Source organism: Suncus etruscus, chromosome 13 (assembly GCF_024139225.1).
Source record: "Suncus etruscus isolate mSunEtr1 chromosome 13, mSunEtr1.pri.cur, whole genome shotgun sequence".
Taxonomy (NCBI): Eukaryota; Metazoa; Chordata; class Mammalia; order Eulipotyphla; family Soricidae; genus Suncus; species Suncus etruscus.
In genome coordinates this window covers 15,490,136-15,515,576 of record NC_064860.1, presented here as the reverse complement: position 1 = coordinate 15,515,576, position 25,441 = coordinate 15,490,136, and the positions used below count along the sequence as shown (strand labels likewise).

General features: G+C 46.7%; 1 protein-coding gene across 1 annotated transcript in view; it reads right to left on the bottom strand.

The window, feature by feature from the left end:
- Positions 1-1,888: 1,888 nt before the first annotated feature.
- The window catches only part of PXYLP1 (2-phosphoxylose phosphatase 1), a 42,611-nt gene continuing 19,058 nt past the window's right edge, over positions 1,889-25,441 (bottom strand). The window contains exons 3-6 of the mRNA XM_049785339.1: positions 17,467-17,625; positions 16,063-16,189; positions 8,877-9,016; positions 1,889-2,937 (exon numbers count right to left, since the gene is read on the bottom strand). Coding sequence (XP_049641296.1) covers positions 2,000-2,937; positions 8,877-9,016; positions 16,063-16,189; positions 17,467-17,625 — 1,364 coding nt within the window. The 3' untranslated portion in view covers positions 1,889-1,999. The remainder of the gene's footprint in view (positions 2,938-8,876; positions 9,017-16,062; positions 16,190-17,466; positions 17,626-25,441) is intronic.

Genomic DNA, 25,441 nt, shown 5'->3' with positions numbered 1-25,441 from the left:
GAGAAGGTAATACAGCAGGTAAGGTGCTTGCCTTGAATACAGCTGGCCCAGGTTCAATCTCCAGGGCCCTGTTTGATCCCGAGCCTGCCAGGAGTGACCCCTGACAGGTTATGGCCCAAAAATCCAAAGGAAAAAAATCAAAAAAATAAAAAAGTCTAGATAATTTTTTAAAATATTGGTTATTGGACCAAAGAAATAGTACCTGAGTTAAGGTCTGCCTTGAAACCAGGTTCAATCGCTTGCACTACATATGGTCTCCCCAAGCACCACCAGGATTGATCCCTGAGTACAGAAACAGAAATAGCCCCTAAGCACCACCTGCTCTGATTGGCCAATCCAGAAAAAAAACAAGACAATATTCTATGGGTGTTCATTGAAAAGAACAAGGATGTGGCCAGAGAGATAGCATGAGTTGGGCATTTGCCTTGCATGCAGAAGGACGATGGTTCTAATCCCGGCATCCCATATGGTCCCCTGAGCCTGCCAGGAGCGATTTCTGAGCCTAGAGCCAGGAGTAACCCTGGAGTGCTGCAAGGTCTGACCAACCCCCCTCCCCAAAAAAAAGAACAAGAATGATGGATAGGTAAAGACCGTTAGCTGTATGTACAAGTATCTTCAAAATTTATTAATAGAAAGAGACATATTCAAATGCCACACCAGACAAATAAACAAAGGCTTGGAATGTCAAAGTCACCAAGAATCCACCATTGTTTATGTAACCTAGCACCAAAAGTTCAGAAATCACAGATTGAATTGTAATTGCTTTGTCTATACAAAATACCTTATAAAGATTATTGAACTATCTAGTTACAAAGTTCTTCAAAAACTTACTTAAAAATCAATTTGGATTGAACATGTAAAATGAACAGAATGGTTCTAAATGGATCCAATTCAAAAGGTTTATCAGGAGGGAATAAGGTTTAATTCATTTCATCGAATGAAAGCTGCAGGCTTCTTTTCTCATCACAAAACAGGGGCAAACAGGGGAATCATCACATAGAAATAAAACACATCTAAAACTAGTCTTAGAAAATACTTTCCTAGACTATAAAAATACTAAGTGGAATACAAAAATCTTGGCACACGCTGCCAACAAACTACAGCACACAAATATTTCCGATGTACTCACAACTATCTTAGACCACAATCATCGTGAATATCAAGTGATTGTCTAATAATTTAGGTCTGATTCATCCTATCCCATGTTTAACAACCACCTTGAATTTTGTCGACACACTGAATTCTGGATTTCTGGCAGAAGTGACTGGAGGCAGCGCTGAATAATTCTTGGTATTCAGCCGTTTTGCAAAGTTGCTGGCATTATCAATGTAGTAAGTAGGTGATCTTTTGAAATCCTTCAACAGACTACAGTGGATCCTGGATCCACTGCCCATTTTGGGGCTGGGGGTAGGGTGCTGTGAATGCAACCATGGACCCATTCGTTTATATATTTTCGAGGTGTCTTTCAAATGGTAAGAGGTGAGCTGATGACCTGTGATATGGACTCTCTATGGTCATTTGACCTATAACATCTCAAATATTTACCATCTGGCCCTTAGAAGGGGGAAAAAAGTGTGTCACCCTTCCAGGAAGTTTTCATTGAACAGGGATGTGGCAAGAATATCCTGGATGAAGTTTGACTGAGGTTGGTTGGTTCTGGCACATGTGGCCGGCCATATCAGATATACAGATAGGCCTGGATGGTAAGGACTGAGATACTGCATTGGTGTAGTTAAGCGTGTCTTGCTATGCTCATTCAGGTACCATCCTTTTCCCACGGACTGGCCAGATAAAGTAATTCGAGCCCCCTGTGGGAACCTGGTCCTTCCTGTCCCCCCCATCCCACGAAATAAAACCCTGACTGTGTTCTCATGCATAGTGTCTCGCCTTGCCAGGACAATCTGCAGGTACCCTCTCAATAGAAAGAAGTGCAAGTGGGCCCTTCCTTCCAAGCCCTCTCTCCTGCCAGGACCCCCAAAGTACCGGGCCCCTGGGCCTTTCAGAACCCTTCCCTGTGACAAGCCTCATGGTAAGTGACTTTGCCACTGCCCAGGCTCTCCAGCATGTCCCTCCTGACAAAGCGCAGAAAGTTCTCCAGCGGGCACATGGGTTTGGCAGAACGCTGGTGATGGTCTCTGCAAAAGGAGGTGTGGAAAGTGACGTCGGCACCGTTGTAAAGGACACGCACGGAGTGTTCCCGGGGTTCCTCCCGGTCCTGCCACAGCTCCAAGACCAGCCTGGCTGCAAACCTGGGGAACCTGGCCTCCACCAGGCCCAAGGCACTGAGGACTGGGGACAGGGTGACGTCGTGCGCAGAGTACAGAGCGAAGAGCTCCTCGCGGGTGCCAGCCGCTATGCGTTGCATGCGCCCAGCGGTGTCGTTGAGCAGAGGATGCGCGCCCAGGAGCGCATAGGCCTGGTACAGCTGTTTCTCCTTGCGGTCCCTCTCATCTTGCATCTGGTGCGCCCTGAGCACGCGAAAGTGGCCCGCGTCCAGGCAGCCGTGGCGGGTGCAGGGGAAGCTGAGGTTGTGGCAAAAGTGGCAGAGCATGGAGTCGACGGGGTTGGCGGCACGGAGCTGCTTGGCGGGCACGTCCACGACGCGGGCCATCTCCTCGAAAGTGGCCTCCAGCTTGGGGTTCTGCAGGCGCAGCAGGTACTGGCGCCTCTGCTCGCGTTCCAGGTACTGGTTGCGGAGAGGACAGTAGCAGCTTCCCGAGCAGAAGAGGGCACTAGGCTGGTGCCTGAAGTAGACCTTCTTCCAGTCGAAGTCTGGCAGGAAGGCGTAGAGCAATGCCAGCGCGCTCTGCAAGGTGCGGCTCTTGCCCGTGCTCTCCAGGTAGAGCTGCGGAGCTGTCCAGTCATCAGGGAGCAGGCGATGCTTCTTCAAGTAGATGTCCCGCAGCAGCTGGCCGTTCTGCAAGTGCTGCACGATGCCTGCGACCGGGGCAAGAGAGAAGAGAAGCCCCCCCCCCCACTCAGTGGAGGCACCTTGGAAGAATGCAGTCATTCTGCTTCTTCACCTTGGCACTGGGTTGGGGGGTTAGGGGAGGTTTGGTTTGGTCTGTCTCCTTTTTTTTTTTTTTTTTTTTTTTTTTGGTTTTTGGGTCACACCCGGCAGTGCTCAGGGGTTACTCCTGGCTGTCTGCTCAGAAATAGCTCCTGGCAGGCACGGGGGACCATATGGGACACCGGGACTCGAACCAACCACCTTTGGTCCTGGATCGGCTGCTTGCAAGGCAAATGCCGCTGTGCTATCTCTCCGGGCCCCTGGTCTGTCTCCTGACTCTTGTGCTGAGAGAGATCACTCCTGGCGAGGCTCAGGGGATCATTGAGAGTGCTGGGAATCAAATCAGGGTGGGCTTCATGCAAGGCAAGTGCCCTAGACACTATACAATCTCTCCATCCCTGACTTTTTGTTTGTTTGTTTGTTTGTTTGTTTTTTTGTTTTTGGGCCACACCCGGCAGTGCTCAGGGGTTACTCCTGGCTGTCTGCTTAGAAATAGCTCCTGGCAGGCACGGGGGACCATATGGGACACCGGGACTCGAACCAACCACCTTTGGTCCTGGATCGGCTGCTTGCAAGGCAAACGCCGGTGTGCTATCTCTCCGGGCCCCATCCCTGACTTTAGTTGTAGGGGACACACAGACACAGACACACACACTATATATACATACATATATACATATATATACATGTATATATATATATATATATATATATACATGTATATATATGGAAAGTTTGGATTCTGGAGCTTCATGCTTCCAATCACGTCTAAAGCCAAGATCCTATGGGTAGGGGCCGGGTAGGTGGCGCTGGAGGTAAGGTGTCTGCCTTGCAAGCGCTAGCCAAGGAAGGACCGCAGTTCGATCCCCCGGCGTCCCATATGGTCCACCCAAGCCAGGGGCGATTTCTGAGCACATAGCCAGGAGTAACCCTTGAGCGTCAAACGGGTGTGGCCCAAAAACCAAAAAAAAAAAAAAAAAAAAAAAAAAAAAGATCCTATGGGTAGTGCATGAAACTGGAGACCAGAAGAACAAGCTGGTCGCCTTTTTCAGCCTATTTTCTTATTTGTCACTGGCCACCTACAGTGGACAAGGCGTCTCTGTGGTGTGGCTGAGTTGGGTTGGGAACAATGGGGGATCAAACCCAAGCCCACATGCATGCAAGTGTGCATTCTGCTGCAGAGATGCCTCCATTCCTCTCTACCCAATGCACTTTCTCTCAGTGCTATCCAATCTGTGGTCAGGTGACAGGACTGGACCTCCTTTCCTGCATGGGGAAGCCACAAGAGTAACTTCCCCAGTGTCCGCTGGGGAAGAGAAGCTGTGGCGGCACCCATGAAGGACTAACAGCCTCAGGAGCGATCACAAGAGTGATCCCTGAGAATAGATAAGAGTGATCCCTGAGCACACTTGGGTGAGGACCAACTGCCCCCATCTCATCCCCAAAAAAGTATTCTTTTGGCTCAGTGCCTCTCTAGTCTATGGGCTCTTCCTCATCTTCCTTATATGAAAGTTCAGTCTCACTTCCAGCTCACCAAGTTCTTCTGGAAACCCTTGAAATAAGGATGGTCAGCATCAGTCCCAGTTTCCATATTTCACAAATAAGAAAACTGACCTGAGCCACTCACAGCTGAGACCACACAACCCAGGACCCATCATGACCAGCCTTATGCTCTGGGCCCTGCTCACAGTTCTGTTCTGTCCCCAGATATTCCCATGTAGAAACACAAAATTCTAGGGTTTTAGTTATTTTAGATGCTTTCACTTTCCAAACAGAAGCTGGTACCTTCCTTGATGCCTTCCAAATTCACCTTTCTCTGCAGAGTCAAAGGCCTCCTCCAATGGCAGACTCTTCCCTATAGCCTTCTTAGCATAGTCTGCCCTCTTCCTTCCCAGATCAAAAGAACAACCCCTACCTGTACCATCTTCCTAGCCTGTCCTCCAGAACCTTGAACTTCTAGAACTGTCAGTTCATCAAGTCCAACACATTCTAGCCCAATGTTGGACTCTGGACACCCACATGAAATCTACTTTCCCATCAGTCCTGTTTACACTGTTTTTGGTCCAAAGCCTGGGTTTAACTTATAGGGTCCCCCAAACTTTTCATCACACTGTGTCCCTCCAGGTTCCAGCCCTAGCGGTAGGCTCTGGTAGCGGTAGGTTAGGTGATGCTATATTATTGCTTAGATCCTTTAAGTCACATTTTAAATAGAGGATAAAGGTGTGCTATTGCAATTATGTGAGCCCATTAGGAGTGATTCCTGATAACAGAGCCAGGAGTAAGTCCTGAGCAGCTCCAGATGTAGCCCCCAAACAAACAACAACAAAAAACAGGATGCAAGTGATCATTGAGAGAGAAGAGGAGCAAACACTAGAGATATATTAATTTAGAAAGTGAGGGACTTGGAGATTTAGCCAAGTTATAGTTCTGTGTGAGAATGCACTATTTTCTTGAGAGCATAATATCCTGGAGAGAAGGAGGAGGAAGAGAAGAGGGAGAAAGAGAAGGGGAAGAAGAAGAAGAAAGAGAAAGAGGAGGGGTGGGAGAGAAAAAGATTAAGAAGCATAAGAATGATGGTACTGGAGCAACAGTACTGCAGGTCGGTACTTGCCTTGCATGCAGCTGACCTGGGTTTGATCCCCAACATCCCATGATTCCTCTGAGCACTCTCAGGAGTGATCCCTGAGTATAGTCAGGAGTAAACCCTGAGCTATCCCTCAGTAACCCCTCAAAGGAGGGCCAGGTATGGGCCCGCCCACTTTAAAAAAAAGAAGAAAGGAAGGAAGGAAGGAAGGAAGGAAGGAAGGAAGGAAGGAAGGAAGGAAGGAAGGAAGGAAGGAAGGTAAGAATGAAGATCTGGGAGACAGTATAAGGGTTAAGGCATGCTTAGCAAGAGCCCAATCCGGGGTTTGATTCCCAGAACCACAAGGTCCCGAGTACTGCTGGAGATCCCCAACACTGTGGCAGGGGCCCGAGCAGCACATCCTCAGGCTGCACATTGAACTGCCAATCAGGTAGGCTGAGAATTACAAGTGGGACCCCACGGCTCACAGGACAGACCTGGGTTCGATCCCCAGCATCCCATATGATCTCCTGAGCCAGGAGCAATTTCTGAGTGCATAGCCAGGAGTAACCTGAGTGTCACTAGGTGTGGCCCAAAAGCAAAAACAAAAAAGAGGAAGGAAAGAAGGAAGGAAGGAAAGAAGGAAGGGAGGAAGGAAGGAAGGAAGGAAGGAAGGAAGGAAGGAAGGAAGGAAGGAAGAAAGAAAGAAAAGAGGGAGGAAGGAAGGAAAGAGGGAGGAAGAAAGGAAGGAAGGAGGGAGGGAGGGAAAGAGTGAGGGAAGGAAAGGGAAGGAGGGTGGGAGGGAGACAGAAGGAAGGGAGGGAGGGAGGAAGGGAGGGAGGAAGGAAAGAAAGGGAGGGATGGTGGGAAGGAGGGAGGGAGGGAGGAAGGAAGGAAGGAAAGAAAGGGAGGGATGGTGGGCAGGAGGGAAGGAGGGAGGGATGAAGGAAGGTAGGAAGAGAAAAGGAAAGAAAATAAAGGAAGGTCAGAATGAGGGCTGGGGAGTAGCACATTAGTAAAATACCTGTCTTGCAATGTGCCAACTCCAATATATTTTTGGTACTATGTTGTCCCCAGACACTACCAAAAGTAAGTCCTAAACATAGAGCTAGTAGCAGCCCCTAAACACACCTATACCCCCCCCCCAAATAAAAAAAAGGTCAGAGTGAAAACTGTCTCTCAGTTGCTGGACCTAGAGGCTGGCCCTGGCTATCTCTCAAAATCACCCTGATTCCCAGCCAGCTCATACCAACCCTTGAAAGTGCCCCTCAGATTCTCTTTTCAGAGCCTGGTTGGGCAGTGCCTCTTCCTGTTTGTACTAGGATCTACAGAACCAAAGAACTTCCCTGGGCATATCCCAGGTGTGAAGTATGCTCAGACTCTGACCCTCAAGCCTGTCTGCCACCCTGATACTAGAGAAATGCAGTTTCTCTCCTTTTCTGTGTTACCTACAACCAGAAAGTGTGTCTGTAGATCTCAGCAAGCACAGCTCAGGGAGGCACAGGGCTACAGGGACAGCAAGTGACAGGGGACAGATAGCTGGAGAGCCCCTAAGAGATTGTTCTCTGTTCTCTGATTCTGATGTACCATATGTTATGTGACCTTATTAAAAACTCTTGAGTCTGAAATTTCTTTCTGGTGTTATCTATGAACATGAAATTGTCTATGCCTAATACGAATGTCCACCCAATTTTTTTTAGAAGCATAATGTAAAATTCAAGGAGGAGTTGCCCTGGGTTCGGATCAGAACTTGTCACTAGTTAGGTTTAACCAATGCACAATTTCATTCTATTTCCTAGTGTATGGTATACAAGTATTTCTGTGGTGATATGTACAATTACACAGAACAAATTGGCTTACTTTTATTTCTCCTTCATATTATAGTTTGACTCCTTCTAGAATTGTTTTTGTTAAATTGGGGTTTTCTTGGGGAGAGAGGAATTTGGACCATATCCGGCTGTGCTTAGGGGTCAGTTCTGGTGGTACCCGGGACCATATGTGATATCAAGGATTGAACTAGGCTTGGCCACTTGTCTATATTATATTTCCAGCCTGTTTTTTATAAAATGAGGTATAAAGAGTGCTTACATTCTATTTTTATTGCACTTCAAGAGAGTTTAGGCAACACCCCCCCAATACCTGCTAATAAAATATTGTATTGGTTAAGATGAGAACTTTTAATTCTATTTATGTTCTCAGGGATCACTCCTGACAGGGCTTGGAAAACACATGTAATGCCAAGGATGAAATCTAGGTTGGCTATATGTAAGACAAGTTCTATACATATTGTATTATTTCTATAGCTCAAAAAGTACTAATTTTTAATGGCATGGGGGACAGGGGCTGGGTCACATTCAGACTATGCAGATGTTACTTGGGGATCTGTACTCATGTGTGATCTTGGCAGTGCTAAGGGAGCCCCTTAGCACTGAACTTAGTATGAACTTAGTATGAACTGCTGCAGTCACATCAGGGTGCGCTGCACACAAGGTGAGGCCCTGACCCCTCTCCTATTTCTCCCCTCTTCTTTCTTTTGGGGGAACATGACGTTGCTTTTAGTTTTGCTCATGTTTCCTAATTTCTCTTCCATATACACGGTCTGCTTATATCATGGAGAACAAGATTACTCTCAGCTTTGGGAACCAGATGTTTGAGAAGTCCCTATATGGGCTCAGAGCTGCAGGGTGTAGGTGTACCTATCTGAGACCCTGGATTTAGGTGTAGCTACCTGAGACCCACCCATTTTGGGGAGGGGTCTTGGGAACCAGATATTATGTGTGACCTTACCTGCAAGACCCCGCCCATTCCTGGGAGGGGTCTTGGAAAAGATAGATAAGCCTTGGACCGAGGGGATTGGCTCTTGCTGCTGGGCCCTCTGGCTTTTAGGGCTTTGCCTCTTTTGGTCTTTGACCAGGATGGAGGTCAAAGGAAGATGGCTGAAAGGAGTTAAGACTCAGGGCTAGCCTAAAATGGCTGAATGCTTAATTGGTTATGATATTGGCCACACATGTGGTGAATAGGGCATGAGTAAAGCTGATGCTTCCTGATGCCTGCCTGTGAGTGAGTTTGATTCCGGAGTTCACCTGGGCCTGGGACCGGCCGGCTGGATGGGGGTTGCGGAGCCACGTGGCCTGGGATGGCAGAGAGAAAGATCCCTCCATCCTTCACCATCCATCGCCATCCAGCTCCATTATTAATTATTTAATTCAACAGCAGGGGTGTTAAACTCCCTGTAGTGATCCCCTGCACCATACCCACATGGTGGGGCAGCCAGGGGATGGGAGTGAGGGATCACATACCCACCTGTCTGGGTGAGCTCTCCCATCTCACACAGTGCATGGTTGGGATAGAGAGGCAGAGCATGTAAGGGACTCTCAAACGCGGTTCCAGATCCTTTCGACATGTGGGTGATGAAGGCTTCCATTTTGGGGTGGTATGGTTTCCTAAAGAGAGAAAACAGTGCTGGTCAGCAGGTCCCAGAATGGTCCATCCCAATTCAATTTTAGCCTTATTTTTGTTTTTCTTTTGTACTTTGGCCATGCCAAAAATCAAGCACAGATTTTACTTATGCAAGGCAATGTTCTACCACTAAGTCACATTCCAGCTGTCATTAATCAGCAAATTTTTGGGTAGGAGTTGGTAGTGTTCACAATAAATGCTATTAGGGGCCATCCTGGTGGAGGCTGTGTGAATCTTAGGTCCCCAACATGCCAAGCATGTGCTCTGACCTGTCCTGCTCTCTCCTGGCCCCACCTTCAGCCAGAAAACTCCTAACTGTATGTGAACCTTTCTCACCTACTCACAGAGACATGTCTCACGTGCCTGTGTCCTGTTACCTGTGTCTACAATCAAGTTCAGCTAGCACCCTCAAACTCTGCCCTTCACTTTTGGCACCCCAACCTGTGCCTCTTACCTTGAGAGTTCCTGTAGTCAAACTTCTTCATTCTCTTCCCCCATTTTGCTCCCAAATAGCCACTTCCTGCCCATTCCTGCAGTGTGACCCTCCCCCAGCTTCCCCACCCCTCTCCTTCATACTTTATAGTATTCCTAGCTCCTGGCACAAGCAGCTTTTGTACAGAGGGGCCCAGTTCCATCCTTTCTTTGCCCCTACCAGAGGATTCTGGTTTGTTACTGGACTTCCTTTCATCAGATTCCTGTGCACAGCTGGACTCGTCTCCTCTGGTTCCAGCCCACTGGGATCCAGGGGGACCCCAGCCTTCTCCATGCTATCACTGCTCAGGTCTCAGCAGTCAATCCCCTTCCATTCCCTCCACACAACTGGCTCTTCACACTTTCAGACTTCACATGTGTTATCTTTTCCACTTAGAAAATCTCCCCCAGCCTTTCTAGGAATCCTTGACCATCTGACCTTGAAGAAAACCTTTCCTGGAGAAAATGAACTAGGGCCAGAGCAATATTATGGCAATAAGATGCTTGCCTTGCACACGACTGTTTTGGGTTCCATCCCCAGCACCATATATGGTCCCCAAAGCCCTACAGAAATAATCCCTGAGCGCAGAGCCAGGAGTAAGTCCTGAGAACCACTAGGTGTGGCCAAACCCCTCCCCGCAAAGAAAACTAATTGATCCAGACAGTCAGAATTGCTATAAGACCTAACAGACTGCTAGGGTTTTGCACATGCAATACCTTGCTCCATGGGGAATGGCAATAAGCAGCCAAAAGCAATTCATAGATGAGACCAACATTTCTGCTATTTCTGCCATGTCTTACATGTGGAAAATCAAAATATAATTTCTTTCTCCCTTCACTAATATACAATTTCACTGGGTAATGAAATGACATAGAAGTACAGACACATTCTTTCTCTGAATAATGAAGTGACCTATAAATACACATGCCTTTTCTTGGAATAATACAATGGCTTGGGAATATAAATACATTTTCCAAGGAAACGGAAGTGGAGAGAATTAATACCCAATGACACTAAATTGGCCTGAAAAGCAGCAAAGATCAACCATTCACATTCAGACTGTCAGCTGTTTGCATCCCAATTAGCTGGAGCATTGCTTTTCAAATGCCTGACAACATGAGTTTATTATCTTTCAAGCACATAAAACATAAACATTTTTTCCGGGAAAAAAAATCACTCCTAAGCTATGTTATAAAATGAAAGAACGTTAATCGGGGCAGGGGCCTTGAAGAAATCACCCTGGATGGCTTTGAGGAATTATGACTTAAAAAGCAGAGAGGTTGTTATTTTTTCCCTGAGGCAAAAACACATAAATATTTGCAAGCTAGGAAATAAAATTTCCAGACTTGACAATGAGGCTGCCAAGACAAATCTGCACAAAGACTCTCCATCAACTGGTGTCCATGTTGGATGGAGGCTTTCCAGGGGGCGATTTGAGAGATTCTGAGAAAGTTCTGCTCCTTCATTGAGAATTGAAATTTTACTACTGTAAGTGTCACGTTGGCTGAGATAGTGAGACACTGGACTGCTTCTTGGTATGTGCATTTCTTCCCTTTTGGAGTGAGAGGGGTAGGACGGGGCTGAACATATCTAGCAGAGCTCAAGCAATCATGTGGTGCCAGGCATTAAGCTAGGGTCAGCTAGGCAAGTCACAAGACAAGTGACTGGTTTATGCATTTCTAACTGTCCATGAAAACGGGATTTTGGTTTGGAAAGATAATTGATGGGGTAAAACTTTGCTTGAACAGATATGGTGAATCTTGCAACAGGAAAGGACCAAGTCACTGAAGCTCTGGGTCTAACCTGGATCTGCTGGACCAGGAGAAGGGGGTGTCCTTCAATGCGGATCCTCCTAATCACAGCTGGCAAATGCCCCACCTTTAGCTGCTTCACAGAAAGCTGAAACTTCCACAGCATGAGGAGATTGATGAAAATAGCCCCATTTTCAAATTCAGGGACTCAGGAGGAAGGATTTTGATATTTAGCAAGAAATAATGAACAAAGAAACTAGTGAGCATGTGTAGATAATGAGGAAAAGGAGATCAAATTTGAGATTTCAGTTCCTTGGTGATACTGGGCATATATTTCAAGGTTTATGTAACATTGACCACTGTCTTGAACAGCACTAATTTGGAATCTTTCCATGATCAACAACAGTTCTAACAGTGCTGTGGAAGCCTCTGCCATGCATTTATAGCCATTTTAATCCTTAAAAAATTTAATCCTTGGGCCTGGAGAGATAGCACAGTGGTGTTTGCCTTGCAAGCAGCCAATTCAGGACCAAAGGTGGTTGGTTCAAATCCTGGTGTCCCATATGTTCCCCTGTGCCTGCCAGGAGCTATTTCTGAGCAGACTGCCAGGAGTAACCCCTGAGCACCGCTGGGTGTGACCCAAAAAAACCAAAAACCAAAAAAAAAAAAAAAAAAAAAGAAAAAAGAAAAAGAAAATTTAATCCTTAAAAAAATTTAATCCAGGGCTGGAGAGATAGCATGGAGGTAAAGCATTTGCCTTGCATGCAGAAGGTCGGTGGTTCGAATCCCGGCATCCCATATGGTCCCCTAAGCCTGTCAGGAGCGATTTCTGACCGTAGATCCAGGAGTAACCCCTGAGCACTGCCGGGTGTGACCCAAAAACCAAAAAAAAAAAAAAAAAAAAATTAATCCTTAATCCTTAAAAAATTGTAAGAAAAATATCACAGAACTAGAGTGCTAGTATAGCACTAGTATAGCAGGTAGTGTGCTGTTTTAGCATGTGATAGGTCTGAGTTTGATCCCTGTCACCCCATGTGGTCTCCCCACCCTCACCAGGAGTGATCTTGGAGCTCAGACCCAACTGCTTCTCACCCAGAGGGAAAAAGAAAAAAGAAAAATGCGACTAAAAAAACTCAGATATTACTGGAGGTAAGGCTGATCCTTGTGCCACAAATGGCCCCCTGAGTGCTGACAGGTGTGACCCCCTTGTGCACAATGTCAGGAATAGCCTTTGAGCACCACAAGTCTGACCCAAAAACTTCTTTGAAAAACGAACAGAAACCAGAATGAAGCAATAGTACAGTGAGAAAGTCACCTGTCTTGCACACTGTTGGTCTTGGTTCAACCCCAGATGGTTCCTTGAGTACTACTAGATGTGATCTCTGAGCACAGAGTTATAAGTAGGCCCTGAGCACTGCTGGGTATGGCAAACTCCGTCCCTGCTGTACTACTGCTCTGACCCCAGAGTCTATCTCTCTCCTGTCTTCTGTGTTCTACTATGTGGGGGCACAACTCCCACACAGGAACCTGGACAACCAGTCTCTTTCTTACCCAATCCACCTGTCCCAATTCATTTTATTATTCCAAGGCCTCACTCTCCCTCATATTCCCCTCCACTTCCTCCATCTCTGCAGTCTCAATTCCAGTCCCCATCCTTTATGCATTCAACACACTCAGGTCTTGCTCTTCTAGGTATCAGGCCTTTGAAGTGACAGGCACTGATCTGAGATACAACAAAAGAGAATCACTGCCCTCAGGGGGGTTTGTTACAGCCTGAGGAAACGGACAAAAAATAGACAAAGGGGTGTTGGAGTCAGAGGACTCTGACAATGAAACTGCTTGCATGGAAGAGAAGCTGGGTACAGCCTAAGCAGACCTTGCCCCCTTCAGCTCTGCACCGAGTGTTCCAGTCTTACTCAGGTAAGTAAGTACCAGGAGCCAGTTGTCACTTGTTACCTGCATTTCTTGATCATTGTTCTCCATGATCTTTCCTCATCCCAGCTACATCTAAGACAGAACACTCAGTGTAAACGAGATGACAACAGAACTTCTTGGGAAAGAAATCAGGAAACTCTGCTTCCCGTGAAAAATATTCCCTGGTAGAAACACTGCAAAGCTGATACTTTCTGATGCAAACACCTCTGTGGTTCCTGAAGGTCTCAAAACCATTGAACTCTGTTTTAACATGTCAATAACAATGGCACCTCTGTCTTTGATTTCCTGTCTTTGACTGTTTCTTTTAAATATTCAGACACAAGGTCAGGAAACTTAATATATTTTTGCCAAAGGGGCTCAGGAGTTAGACATAGGACACTTGAAGAGGTAAGATGAATGAGGTATGAGAGTCTCTGGAGCCAAGATCAGTTGTCATCAAGAAAATTCAAAATGGAAAATAAGTGGAGGCAGGTAAGGGCACTTGTTTTGCTTGTGGTTCAGTTCAATTTCCAGTGCCCCAAGCCATGCCAGGAGTGATTCATTAGTGCGGAACCAGCAGTAAGCTCTGAGCACCGCCAGGTGTCGCCACTCACCACCACCCCCCCAAAATGGAGGATAAGTGACCCCTGGAAAATGTCCAGCTTCCCTTATAGGCTCATTATAATTTATCTGCACAGTAAAAAGCATATGTGGTGACAGTTGGCAATCGCCATGACAACCCCTGGAGATGACCAAATATGTTAGAATCTTGTCCCAAGTGGGAGTAGGAGGGCTCCCTGAAAGGCTGCAATGAGGAGAGGCTTTTTTCACCTTTTATCCCTTTGCAAGCAGAAGCAACCAGGCAAACAGGAACAGAGGCAGTGATCACATTTTGGTAATTTGAGGGCAGAACAGAGACAGGCATATAAGCCTCTACTTTCTTAATTTTTCTGAATAAGATATGAAAGATGATTATTATGTTGGTCAGTTTAGTCTGACCCAATGGCATTCCATTCATTTTATCCTCCGGGCAATTTCCCTCACTATTACCTATATCAGAAGGTTCAATAAAATCACAGTGGATCAAAGCATTATGGAGGGGTTCAGGCAGTCACACTGGATCGCCAGAGTGACACTACAGGGGATTCTGAGAAAGAAACACTCAGGCCCACATTCAGAAATGTTCCAGAACATTCCACATCTCAGAGAGATAAAGGATTGACCCCAGGCAAATAAGTTCCCAAGGTTTCAAAAGACACCAGGCCTGAGGCGCAATCTTTTGGGACCCTTGGGAAGGAAATGTGTGTGTGTGCACAGAAAGATGGTGTTTCTCACCAAGATCCTGGTTCTTCTGTAACTACCAAGTCTGATAGATAGCTCTTTGATGCTCAATGTCATCAGCTCTTCTCCAGCCCAGCCAGCCATTTCCCCAACCTGGGATCAAAGATACAGATTCCCAGGCAAGAGCCCTGAAGGCACTTAGGCAGGAAATGAAAAGTTCAAGAAAGCGTCTAGTTTCGAAGTGCTAATCACAAACTCCCCTTCATTTCACTGCTATTTATACTTTTGTTTATGGTTTTTGTTGGACTTAGGACCATAGCCAGAAATTATTAGGGGCTGACTTCTAGTGAGATGCTTGGGAATCTCTTCCAGCTGTGTCCAGGGACCTTGTGGTGCCCGGGATGGAAGCCGGGCTTTCCATATACAAAGTTTGTGCTCTAGCTCATTGAACTATCTCCCAGCCCTGTAGTCCATTTTTGTTGTTGTTGTTGTTGTTGTAATAGTAATTATTATTGTTGCTGTTTGGGTAACACAAGGCATAACTCAGGGCTTCCTCCTGGACCACACCTGGCAATGCTCAGGGATTATTCCTAGCTCTGCACTCAGGAATCACTCCTGGTGGTGTTCAGAGAACCATATGGGGTGTTGGGGATCAAACCCAGAGTTGGCCATATGCAAAGAAAGTGTCTTTTTTTTTTGTGTGTGTGTGTGGTTTTAGGGTCACACCCGGCAGTGCTCAGGGGTTAATCCTGGCTCCAGGCTCAGAAATTGCTCCTGGGAGGCACAGGGGACCATATGGGATGCTGGGATTCGAACCGATGACCTTCTGCATGAAAGGCAAATGCCTTACCTCCATGATATCTCTCCGGCCCCAGCAAAGAAAGTGTCTTACCCACTGTTCTATCACTCTATCATTCTTGCCCCGGCAACCCATTTTTAAATTACTGCTCTGGTTATGGGGAGGCAGCATGGTCCCACCAGCTGCTCTTGCTAAGTTCATAATCAATACACACGAATAACAGCCTTCTCACTGGCCCTTTTCTCCAGCTCCTCGCCTGGGCCTCACAGGAGAGTTCTGTGCCACCAAGCACACTGGCTTATGCATGGTCCAGCTGACTATACCTAAAACTAGAACCAGGTCATTTCCCAATGCATTTTCTTAGTTGGCCCTTAACTAAGAATAGGCCTTTACAACTAGGATGCAAAATGAAAGGGTAAGTGGAGAGATGGTTTACAGGACTGGAGTGTATGTAGTAGCACTGTATGAGCTTTTGAGCACTGGGCCAGGAATAGCTCCCTTCCCCAACAACAGAAAGGGAGGGAGAGAGGGAGGAAGAAAGGGAAGGAGGGAGGAAGCTGATGTGTGTCCTGACATTTCTTCAGCTCCATAATTACTAGTGGTCTTTCCTCTCCAGCATCTCACTGTCCCCTTCACCGAGCCCCCATCATCCCATTTTAGAGAGGAGGTTTTGGATGGGAGAGGTTAGGGGATATCTCAGGCATCAACCCAGCAGAGTCAGGAACAACCACCGAGTAACTCCCCCACCCCAAACCTAAATCCACATATCCACACATCCATGCACAAGAAACTCTTCTGAAAAGAGCAAAGTACCTGTTTGCCACCAGAGTGCAGTCTATTTCCGGACGCTTGGTTTTCGGGATGAGGTAGAGTGGATACCTATCCCCGTGGCGGATGAAGACGTGCACTGAGACCAGCTTAAAGTGATGCGGTGCGTGCCCTGGGGGAAGAGTCCACCTGGTTAGTGATTACCCAGAAAACGTCAACTTCAACCTATGCGCTTTGCAGAAGAGAAAGCAAGAGGGAGCTGATGGAAGAGGAAGAGAGTGGTGCAAAAGGGACAGAATTTGTGTCAGACCCCCAGTAATCAGGGGGAGGCTGGGAGAGAGAATTGTGGGCCTGACACCCACCAACAAGGTGGAAACCGAAAGAAAGACTTCTGCTCTATTAACACTCGCACTAGCAGGGCCTCCCACCACTGATGAGGACGTCACCTCGGTTAGGCCTCGGTAAAACCCAACTCATGGGAGAAACCACCAGCCAGAGTCTGTGATCTAGGGAAGTCCCAGGGCAGAGGGGCCCTCTCTCTCCCTAAGTTTCCCTTCTTCCCTTCCCCATCTCCCCATGTGACTGGTAGCATACTAAAAACTAGAAATGGGGAATCCTTAGGAAACCCTCCATAATCTGGGAGCTTACCTGCCTTCCTTTCCCTTCCTCTCCCTTTCCCTAAAGAAAATCTCTATTTGCTCCCTTGTTGAATCAAATAATTAACGATGGATAACTCCCTGATCCCTTGTTTCAGCCTTGACTACTTAAGGAGTGACCCCTGAGCACAGGGACTTGTGTAAACCCTGAGCACTGCTGGGTGTGGTCCCAAAACAAAAAACTAAAACTAAACAAGAATATAAAAAACCCACCAACATTGGGGCTGGAGAGATAGCATGGAGGTAAGGCATTTGCGTTGCATGCAGAAGGTCGGTGGTTCGAATCCCGGCAGCCCATATGGTCCCTGAGCCTGCCAGGAGCAATTTCTGAGTGTAGAGCCAGGAGTAAACCCTGAACATTGCCAGGTGTGACCCCCCCCCCAAAAAAAAACCACCAACAGCTCTGGAATCCACAGATATGTTCATTTCTTTCTACCACTCTATGAGGCTCCCTTTTTCTCTCCTATTTATTAAATAAAGCTATTTTACTTTGTAAAAAATCATGCAAAAGCAGTCTGTGGGTGGAAGGCCTTCTAGGGAGTGATATGCTAAACAAAATGGTCCCTTCTCCTCCTCACTGGTACTCACAAGTACAAAGGATACTCTGGACAGTTTCATTTGATAGCCAAGGAATCTCAGTCCCAAGGATTTGAGCTCCAGTCTCAAGGACATGGTGGGAACTACCTGCTCTGAGTACTGAGCTGCCAGGGAAGAATGAGCTCCAACGTGATGGACCCAAGGTCTGCTGGGAGGCCAGACCTACCTTTATGACACACTTGACCACCAGACCTACCTTCCATGCTACGCTCAGCCACGCTAGGTGTGTTGCAGTACAAAAGGGCTTCATAGATGGGATCCAGGACGGGTGGCTCTGTTGCAGGGTCAGACAGAATTCGCTTTCGACTTTTGCTGCTCATTGCATTCTTAGAGGAGGACAGTGGGATCAGATGGACTGCAATGGAAGCAAAGTGGGTCAGGATCCCTGTGGTCCTTGGAGACTCTTGGCTGGAGGGAGAAAGCCAGGTCTTCACCTTCACAATTAGGGTGGACTTTAGAGTAGCAAGGGAACAGCTTTGCACTTAAGAACTATGTCCTTATTATTTTGATTTGTTTTAATGGTGTATGCTCAGATCATACACCTGGCAATGCTCGAGGATCTGTATATTGTGCTGGGGATTGAAACTGGGTCAGCCACTGGGTCAGCCACGTGCAAAACAAATACTTTCTACCACCCTCTTTCCCTTTCACAATCTCCTCCAGCTTTGCAAAGTGCATCTATTGACATTTACTTTCAACCAACTGAACTCTGATTAATAGACTTAGTCTATGATTTAGAATTAAGCTGTGGGGCTCGGAGAGATAGCGCAGCAGTGTTTGCCTTGCAAGCAGCCGATCCAGGACCAAAGGTGGTTGGTTCGAATCCTGGTGTCCCATATGGTCCCCCGTGCCTGCCAGGAGCTATTTCTGAGCAGACGGCCAAGAGTAACCCCTGAGCACCGCCGGGTGTGGCCCAAAAACAAAAACAAAACAAAACAAAAATAGAATTAAGCTGTGAGTCTATCTTCAGGGTTGGCAGGCCTTGATTTTTCCAGCACCCAAAGACTTTCTAGAACTTTCTAGCGGAGAGTTGTGTTCTTAGCATCTATCACTGAAGAGATACACAGAAAAGTGCTGACCACTAATGGAATTTCTAGAGTACTTTTTGTGGTGGAGGCACACCCAGCAGAGCTCAGGGGCCACTCTTCAAAGTACTTGCAGGTACGGTGCAGTACTGGAGAGCAAACCCTGGATTTCCCAAATGCAAGCATATGCTTCAGCCCTTTGCAAAATCTTCCTGGTCAAACCGTTATTAATCACCGCAACCTATAGCCACCAATATGTGAATAATAGATAAAAGATGGCCCAATCATCAGTCTAGATCCATTTAGATCTCAAAATTTCATCTATAAAATATCTTAAATAAATATTTTATAATGTCTTTCTGGCAAGAAGATTTATATAAAGGTAAAAGACTAGCTAGCATTAAGAGACAAAATGTGCTCAGGACCACATTTCAATATCCCAAATGCAAAAGAGGCTTCCATAATGAAGTCAATAAAGGAGAGATGGATAGATGGTACAGTGAAGAGGGTACCTATTTCATCCTTGGCACCCCATATGGCCCCTTTGAGCCCCACCAGGAATGATACCTGAGCACAGAGCCAGAGTAATGTATGAGTGTCAGTGGGTGTGTGTGTGTGTGTGGCCCAAAACAAAGAGAAAATAGCTAATTAGACAAATAACCACCAATGGCAAGTAAACACAGAAGATATTCCACATCTCGTACATGTAAAGAAACAACATAAAGCAATATACATAACGAAATACTGCTCAGCCACAAGAAAAGATAAAGGTATGCAATTTGCTGAGTCACATGGAAGGACTGGAGGGTATCATGCTGAGTGAAGTTAGAGGGAGAGGGGCCAGCGAGGTGGCGCTAGAGGTAAGGTGTCTGCCTTGCAAGCCCTAGCCAAGGAAGGACCGCGGTTCGATCCCCCGGCGTGCCATATGGTTCCTCCAAGCCAGGGGCAATTTCTGAGCACTTAGCCAGGAGTAACCCCTGAGCATCAAACTGGTGTGGCCCGAAAAACAAAAGAAGTTAGAGGGAGAAAGACTGACACAGAATGATCTCTCATACACATGATATAAAGAAACAAATACCAAAAGACAATGGAAACAAAGAACACAAGAACTGGTCTGCAGTGAGAAATAAGCCCCTTAAGGGGGCTGGAATGGGAGGGGAGTACCTGTGGTTCAGAGAAGTATTAACTAGGAGGAGGTAATGGTGCTGAAAGGTAGTAAAGTGTTGTGTGTGAAACCCTAGAAGCTACAGTACGTAAATCACAGTGCAAAACTTTGTATTTTATATAAAGTGCCTTTTGTAGACTGGTGGGTGGGAGGCAAATGGGGGAGCACTGGTGTAGAGAAGTGGACACTGGTAAAGGAATCAATTGGTGTTGAAGCCTGTATACCTGAAATCCAGTCATGAATAACTTTGTAATTTCACGGTGACTATAAAACGAAATTGTTTTGAATCCTCCAGCTGGCTGGGAAGACACGTTATTACTAGTATTACAGGGACCATATGCAGGGTGTGGGGCCCTCTAGACTCTGTGGGTCACAGCAGCACTACATAGGCCCCACTTTAGGAGTTTAGTCATGACCACCAAAATGCTCTCTGTGATTTGTCCCTTACTCTATGCATCGACATCCTGGAATTTATTTCCAAACATCTTCAGGATATAACTTGATGGGTAGAAGGGGTGGGGATACGGCCTGACTCCATCCCAGCCTCTAGGGGAGAAACAAAGATATCGATTTCCACTATACCAGCATTTTTGCTACACAGATGTGCTTAGGAATGGGAAGCAGAGATAAATATTAAGAAGTATTCATCATACATTGAACCAAACATTGCCACGGCAGTGTGGTGGAATATTCTGCCATGGTTAAGAAGCCTAGGGGGGGAAAAATCAAAGATAAATGAAGTGACTAAACTGAGCCACTGGGTACTTATCTAATCCTCTTCGTGCAGAGAAGAAAGCAGTGATAGGTACAGGAATGTACAGGAATGCATCATCTGACATACAAATGTGAGGACATCCATGGACATGGCACCACCACCGGAAACGGCATCTCCTCAGTAGTGTGGCCAAAATGAGGAGCAACTGAGTATTTTTATTAGGTTTTCTAGAAAAACTGCTGTTTCCTATATTCACACACATACCTGTATCTATGTACTGAAAACACATGCAACCTATATTTCATAGTATGTGTGCCATTCTATCAGGTGTGGACAGACCCAGTTTTCAAACAATAAGCATATTGCCACACGTTCATTATTTGTACTAGGAAAACAATCAGGACTACAAAGTTGGCCCTTTATCAATTCGAACTTGATGCTTCACGGGCTCGTATGGGCACTTTCATTCCAGCAGCTGGAAAAGCCAGGACCACTGACCCCCATCAGATCCTGGATGACAGGGCAAGTGGGTAGAGGCAGAGATGGAGGAAAAAGTAGATGCCCCAGGCTTCATGCTCATGACCCAGTCTCCAACCCTTCCTGCTGGTGGCACTGAAGCCTTTCATTTGTCTCTTGATGCCATGAACATTGAGGTATGCAAATGGCTTTTCTGAAGAGAGTTTGTGAGCCCTTGGGTAGATGCCAAAAAGTAGAATTGCTCAATTCCTATTTTTTTTTGAGAGATGCCCATTTTCTTTTCCAAAAATACTAAACCAGTCAATATTTCCATCAACAGTAAATGAGGGTCCCTTTTCCCCCACATCCAGGCTAACATCGATTGTTTTTGTTCTTTGTGATGTGTGCCCATCTCACTGGTATGAGCGGAGATCTCATTGTCATTTTGATTTTCATTTCCCTGATAAGTGATGCAGTGCAGGATTTCATATACCTTTTGATCATTGATATGTCTTCTCTGAGGAAGTTTCTTCTCCTCTTTTTTTTGATGAGGCCTCAGGTCATTCCATGAGCCCATCTGCTTCTCTTTTTATTTATTTATTTTTTGGTCGAGGAGGAAAAGGGGGAAGCCCACACTTGGTAGTGCTCAGGGATTATTCCTGTTTCTGTGCTCAGAAGTGACACCTGGCTATGCTTGGGGGCCATATGCAATGCCGGGGATTCAAGTTGTTTTTGGGGAGGTTGTTTATTGAGCCCCATGGTTCTGTTGCCTCCTTTTCAGGAGCCTTTCACTTTAGTGCCCTTCTTTTATTCCACAAATAAGTGATCTGAATAAAGCATAGGGAGCATAGGGAGTGAGTCCCTGGTGCAGCGTTGCTTTGCTTCTTGCACCGTGTGGTGATGTGCAGACTGAGTGCTTTGGAGTGCCAGAGTCCGCAATGGCTGAACGCCCGTGGTTTGCTTCTGTTTTTCTACTACATTTGGTATAAGGCAAATACCTTGGTCTCTGTACTATTTCGGTTCTCTGCTTTCACCTGCTTCTTGCTGCCCTTATGACTCACCAGTAGGGGCATCTTCAGACTCTCAGCAACCCCACACACATGCAAACAGTGGGCCTGGCCTAATGTCTCTTTCATATGTGTTTTGTTTGGATGCGGCACATCCAACAGTTCTCCTGGTTCAGGATCACTCTTGATGATGCTTGGGAACCATCCATAGTTTGCACATTGAATCAAGTGCATGTAAGACAAGTGTCTGACTCACTAACCTCACCCTCCATGTTGAATATCTCACTGCCCTGCATACAGCAGGTATCCACAAATACGGATAAAAGCATGAGTCTACTCTGATATAGATACCGTGTAACACCAAATGTTGAGATGCTACCATGCATCCTGTCCTGGGAGCACTGTGGGATGATGCCATCAGGTGAGGAGTGGGGACCATCCACTATCTACTTATGAAGACACATGGGGGGGGCAGAGCGATAGCACAGCAAGTAGGGCATTTGCCTTGCACTCAGATTCAGGGCCTGCGAGAGTGAAGCTGGCCACATGAGGAAGTAGATTCGATGTAGGAGGGCCTCAGAGACAGGAGAGCCAGCATGTCACCAATCAACTCTATGCTCAGAGTCCCCTCGAGAGCTGCTCACAAATGCTAATATATCAGTCTACTACCACTGTTGCCCCATTTGTTGGGTCCCGTTTACTCCTTTGCTGACTGTGTATCCGCAAAGAGCTCCCAGAATGAGAAATTGATTCCCATCCCCTTGTCCCCTTTTGGGGGGAGATCTTGGTAATATTTATCTGCAGCCAATAATCCACACAGACAGAAGGGTTAAGGGGTAAAAGGTTGGGCGAAGAGAGTCCTTTGTCAGCCTGCTGCTAGCTCCAAAACACACTTAGAGCCAGCCAGCCAACTCCAGCAAAAGACCCTGAACACCTCGCTCCCAAACTAGTTATTCGGGTCTCAACAACGCCCCCACCTGGAAGGTCAAGGTGGGACAACAGACAAAGAACAATCTTATGGAAATATTTTCATATACAACACACCACCACTCCCCAAATCTGGTCTTGTAGGAGGGACACAAAAGGTGCTGGCTTTCAGGTTTTAGAACCTCAAGTTTTGGAAGCCTGAAGTTTTGGTTTGATAGTTTTGCTCTTTGGGAGGTGATGGAGGAGTTGAGGTCCAACCCAATGGTTGTTAGAGGCTCTGTGCTTAGACTTGATCCAGCAAGGTACTCAGGAGACCCTATGTGGGGCCAGGTGAGCAGAATGCAAGGCAAATACCTCCACCCTCTTCCAAAAATGGATTCTTCCTCTGGCTTGACATGTGCTATTAGAGCAGTAAAAGGGTTTACTTCTGATTCTGTGCTCAGGGATCATTCCTGGAGGTGATCTGGGGGTCATCTGGGATGCCAGGTATCAAATCCCATATTGGTCAAGTATAAGACAAATTCCTTAGCCACTGTTCTTTCTCTCTGGCCCCTGGAAGATGCATTTTTCTTTGTTTGTTTGTTTTTGGGTCACACCCGGCAGCATTCAGAAATCGCTCCTGGCAGGCTCGGGGGGGGGGGGGGGATTATATGGGATGCTCGGATTCAAACCACCATCCTTCTGCATGCAAGGCAAACACCTTACCTCCATGCTATCTCTCCGGCCCCATAGATGCTTTTTTTTTTTTTTTTTTTTTGTGGTTTTTGGGTCACACCCGGCAGTGCTCAGGGGTTTTTCCTGGCTCTGTGCTCAGAAACTGCTCCTGGCAGGCACGGGGGACCATATGGGATGCCGGGATTCGAACCGATGACCTTCTGCATGAAAGGTAAACGCCTTACCTCCATGCCATCTCTCCGGCCCCCCATAGATGCTTTTTTAAGCAGCTTCTGCTCATGCCCTCCCTGAACTGCAACACAGAAACCCCTGGGATGGGGCAGCCTACCTAGAGGCAGCCAGGCTGTTCCTATCTATTGATTTTCTTGGCTTCTGTTTGACTGTGTTTCAGGGTCAGCTGTGTGTTCCAGGATGAAAGTGGGAGTTCAGTGGCATCATGAATAACTCAATGAGGATGAATGAAAATCTGCGCTTTGTAGAGCGGAGTGCCTCAGGACAGCTTTGGGATATACTGTGGTGCTGGAGGCGGCCTGGCCTTCATCCAGCCTCCCAGACCACAAAGAAAATTCATCTACCTGATCCCTCACTCTACCTTTGAGCTGCCAGAAACACTGCCCTACCTTCTGCCTTGGTTGTCTCCCACCCATCCATCAGGGATAAAGCCAGGCTGGGACTGGAGAGATAGGACTGGGGTTATTTGTTTGTATATAGCCAAGCCCAATTTGATCCCTGGCACCAAACAAGGTCCCCTCTAAGCACTGCCAGAAGTGATCTGTGAGCACAGATGAACTAAACACCACTCAGTGCATCCCCTTTCACCCACACACACACAAAAAAAGCCTAGTTATCTTTTGGGGGGCACACAGGCAATACTCAGGGGTTACTCCTGGCTCTGTATTCATAAATTACTACTGGCAAACTCAGAGGACCATATGGGATGCTGGGGATCAAACTCAGGTCAGCTGCATGCAAGGCAAAAATGCCCTACCCACTGTGCTATTGCTGCAGCCCATACTCATCTCTTTTACTGAAAACACTAATCAACTCTCCAGCCTGGATAAGCTCCTTCTGCCTCTTTTCCATAAATGATTGCAAATTCAGTGTTCTTTTTATTTTTTATGGCACCAAGGTTCACAGACAGCAGAGGTGAGGCTAAAACAGCAAAGTTACCAGGATCGTGTTTGCTGCCAATGGGATGCCAGGGATTTGAACTCACAGCCATAGGCTTCGCAAAGACACAAGGTTCTATGCTGTGTCCTTCCTCAAATTTATCCAGGTCCTTACTCAAATATATATGTTTAATGAACAAAGCCACAGAAAAATGCCTAGGCACCAGGCCCCATTCATCAGCTTACACAATCCTTTACCAAGAGAGTCTCAGGACCACCAACCTACCAGGGAGAAATAGAATGTGGAGCAAGACATTTGTTGGCAAGTGGCAGGGCACGAGTGAACCCTGCCAGTCTAGTTCAAGAAGTCACTTTCTTTCCCACCTTGCCAGGCAGAACACTTTCCACAGTGTTCCCAGCACTGGTCCTCTGTGAGATGGAAAGCCCTGTGCAGCCCTGTAGAATTAAACTCCCAGCCCAGGGTCCAACCAAGTGGCTATGACATGCAATCAGGAATGTCAGTCACATAACAATGCTAAAGACACAGAGCACTGGAATCACAAGGAGGGATTCAAACCCAGATTCAGAGATCTCCAGTGAAGTCAACCCAATGACCAGTTTAACCTTCTAATCTTTTGGGGGAAATGGGGACCATACCCAGTGGTGTTCAGGACTAACTCTTAGCTCTGTGCTTGGAGCTAGGAGCTGGAGCTGAAGCTGGAAGGCTTCAGGATCCATCTAGGGTGTCAGGGATTGAACACTAATGCAAGTCTTTTCTGCTGTTCTAAAACTCCTAAAACAGAACTCAAGGCACTTGGAAGTGGAGGCTGCCCAGCATGCAGCAGCTATCAGGACTGGATGTGTGTGCCATGCAGCCGCCATGCAGGGATGCACAGTAAATATCAGACAAATATGCAGAAAAGGCTGGGATGGGCAGAAAACACACAATTGCACAGGAGCAAAAGACACTGGCACAGCTCATCAGGAATATCTTCATCCATGACCTTTACCTGCACCAGAGTAACTAGAGACATTTATGCCTTGTCCACAGTTCAAGTAAGAGGCATTTCAGAGTGTTCCTACTATCAGTTA